The sequence below is a fragment of the Pteropus alecto genome, unplaced genomic scaffold, assembly GCF_000325575.1.
Source record: "Pteropus alecto unplaced genomic scaffold, ASM32557v1 scaffold20, whole genome shotgun sequence".
Lineage (NCBI taxonomy): Eukaryota > Metazoa > Chordata > Mammalia > Chiroptera > Pteropodidae > Pteropus > Pteropus alecto.
In genome coordinates this window covers 48,140,040-48,143,340 of record NW_006436298.1, presented here as the reverse complement: position 1 = coordinate 48,143,340, position 3,301 = coordinate 48,140,040, and the positions used below count along the sequence as shown (strand labels likewise).

The window sequence follows — 3,301 nt, the reverse complement described above, 5'->3', positions numbered from 1 at the left end:
TGAGCATAATATACACACTGAAGGTCCAACTACTTTGGTCAGATTAATCACCACACAGAGTCACAGAACATGAGACAAAACTTTTTAGTATATTTTTGTCATATGATTTATCGTCAATATGAAAATAAGGTACCTTTATATAGCAAAACATACATGTTTCCTGTCTTTGGGCCTAAATAAAAAAAGACCTATTTCCCTTCATCTTGGCAAAGACCAGAGATGTTTTAAAATACGCATTCTCTTTTTAACTAACTCTGAAAAAAGGTAAAAGTCTCTTTATTATCTTCAAAACACACTAGATGCTAGACACTAGACAACTCCATGTACCTAAAGGAAGTGGGGTGGAAGACAATGCAGCAGCAGCAGCCAGTCCAGCAAGATTTGGTGGAGGAGTTCCAGGTGGTGTTGTCTCTATTCCACTCTCTTCCATCATTTTTCTTCAATTATGGTGTACTGTAAAAATATAAAAATGTACTAAGTATTACACAGTAGCCAAAAGTATATTTTTAAGGCTTGTATAGTGAGAGAATAATTTCATTGAATAATCATTAAAGGATGGATGTCTGTCTTAATGTTTATAATGCCATTTATTTCCAGATGAAGGGTCTGTCAAAATTCCTAAGTCTGTGAGAATATTAAATATGTAAGCATTTCATACACGTACTTTATAATTAGAAAAAAATTTTATGCTCACTATATAACTAATCATCCAATATACTGGTAAATAATATATACTATTATATAAGCAGTAAATTATATTAGTAAAAATTTAAATAATAAATTACTAATTTAATTTGTCATATGAATATTAGATTTCTATCTAGGTTCCAGTCATTATTACATTTAAAATAAAAATAAATTATTGAAGTTTTTGAAACGCTTCCTCTCTCCCCATAAAGCTTTGTATGTGGGCTACTCCTCTTGTTAACATTAAAAAATAATAAAAAATACTCAATTCTTGGTTTTCCTAGTTCATATTCTAAAACATACCCAGTAATGGCTGAATGATATGTCTCAGGTTTTAGAAAAGTTAACTAGAGCAAAAATGCCACTAGATAGCAGGGTCCTAACAGATGACAACAGATTATAAAAAATGAGAGAATACCTTTAAAAATTATACACTTTCAAGCCTGTCTCTAGTATAAACTCAAAACTTTTAAATATACCAAATATGTTGTTGATGTTTTTACTCATTTAACATTCAGTGAAGGTCAACTACGTGCCAAGCACTGTACTGATGCCTCTGGAAATATAATGAAAGCAAAAACAAGATACTTACACTTCAGTACAGGAGATAATCAAAGAATAACATTTATGTAGAATGAATTATAGCCTGGATTATGTGCTCTAAGCATAAGAACACAGATGTTTGACATGTTTGATTTTCTTTTCTTTTCTTTTTTTTGCAATATGATTTTTGACTTGAAGGTCTGGGAAGGATCTGTCAGGAAGTCACATATAAACTGAGATGTGAAGGATGTGCAGAATTTAATTAGGCGAGGGAAAGGCAGTAAGGAGGGCAGATTCTAGAAAAAGTGAATGTACAAAAAGTATAAAGACCCTATAAAGTAGAAGGAACAAGACACATTCAAGAAAACCCATGTTGCAAGGAACAGAAAAGAAAAATGGACCTAGAGACACAGGCAGGAGTCCAGACTGTGTTGAGCTTTATAAGCCAGGCTAAGGAGTTGTTTTTTCTCAAGAACATGACGTCATTATGGGGCATTTAGGCTGGAAGTGACCTTTCTTTTGTTTTGTCTTTTAACTTTTTTGAAGAAATTTTATATTGACAAAAAGATACAAAAATAGTACAGAGTTCATAAGTACCCTTAACCCAGCTTCTCCCAATAACAGTATCTTATATAACTATAGCACAATGAATCAAACCCAGAAAATTAACATTGGTACAATACTAGTAACTAAAATACAGACTTTATTAGGACTTCGCCTGTTTTTATATTTGTGCACGTGTGCACGTGTATGTGTAGTCCTATGTTCTATAAAGTCTCATCATATGTAACAACTCATGTAACCACCATCACGATCAGGACACAAGTGTTCCACCACCCTCAAGAAATTCCCTGATGCTGCTCCTTTATCACACCTTACCACCAACCACAAGCCCTGGCAACCAAATATTCTCTAATGTTTTCTCATTTCGTGAATGTTACAATAGAATCATACACAACATAAACCTATTGAGATTGGCTTTTTTTCATTCAGCATAACACCCTTCAAATCCATCAAGTTGTTGGATGTATCAATAGTTAGTTCTTTCTTATTGCTGAAGAGTACTCCAGTTTATAGATGTACCACCGTTTATCCATTAATCTGTTGAAAAACATTTAGGCTGATTCCAGCTTTTGTCAATTTACATTTGTGTTTTGAAAAGATTCTTTTCATGACAATATGCAGATTGGGCCATACGGTAGTCAGTAGTCAGAGTAAATGCAGAGACTATTAAGCAGGACGCAGAAGTAGTTCACATAGAAAGTGATAACACCCTGGACTTTTAGGGATGTGGGGAAAGAGGGTACCTGTCTCCTAAGGGTCATTTGGCAATGCCTGGAGACATTTTTGGTTGTCAAAACTAGAGGAGTACTACTAGTATCTACTAGGTAAAGACTGAGGATTCTGCTAAAAATCCTACAACACAGGACGGCCACCACAAGAAAAAATTATCTGGCCCCAAACATCAATAATGCCAAGGTTGAGAAACTTTGGCCTAGATTAAGGTGATGATACTGGAGATAGAGAAGCACAGATTCAAGAAATGCTTAGGTGGTTAGATTCAGTGACAGACTGGATATGGGAGCAATGAGGAAGAGAGGCATGACTTGGACAACTGGATAGATGGTAGTGCCATTCGCTAAGAGAACATTAAAAAGGTCAAGGTGTTTGATTTGGGGGAAGGGTGGTATGTAGTGTTTAATATTGGACATGCCAAGTTAACCCCCTTGAACCATCCAAGGAAAGGCAATGACTTGGTCTGCAGCTTAGAAACCACATAAGTGTGGGTCTTTTGCATTTACTGATAGTCTCTAAAGTCATGCTCTGAGATAGGTTAAGAAGAGAATACCAAATGAAAAGAGATGACCCAACCAATTTCTGAATAACCAGGCAGAAGACAAGCTAGCAGAGAAGAATGAGAGATGACCAGAAAGAAAACTTGAAGACTGTGGAGTCCAAAAGCCAGAGTGTTTCAAGGCAGGCACAGGCAACAGTATCAAAGTGTGCAGAGACACCAAAAAGGATGATATCTGAAAAATTTAACGATTTGCCAAACTGGAGACGAATGTAG

At 35.4% G+C, this 3,301-nt stretch overlaps 1 protein-coding gene across 1 annotated transcript in view; it reads right to left on the bottom strand.

Moving 5' to 3' along the window:
* PRRC1 (proline rich coiled-coil 1) overlaps positions 1 to 3,301 on the bottom strand; it is a 36,483-nt gene that overhangs the window by 31,409 nt on the left and 1,773 nt on the right. Inside the window, exon 2 of the mRNA XM_006913340.3 lies at positions 328 to 453. Coding sequence (XP_006913402.1) covers positions 328 to 433 — 106 coding nt within the window. The 5' untranslated portion in view covers positions 434 to 453. The remainder of the gene's footprint in view (positions 1 to 327; positions 454 to 3,301) is intronic.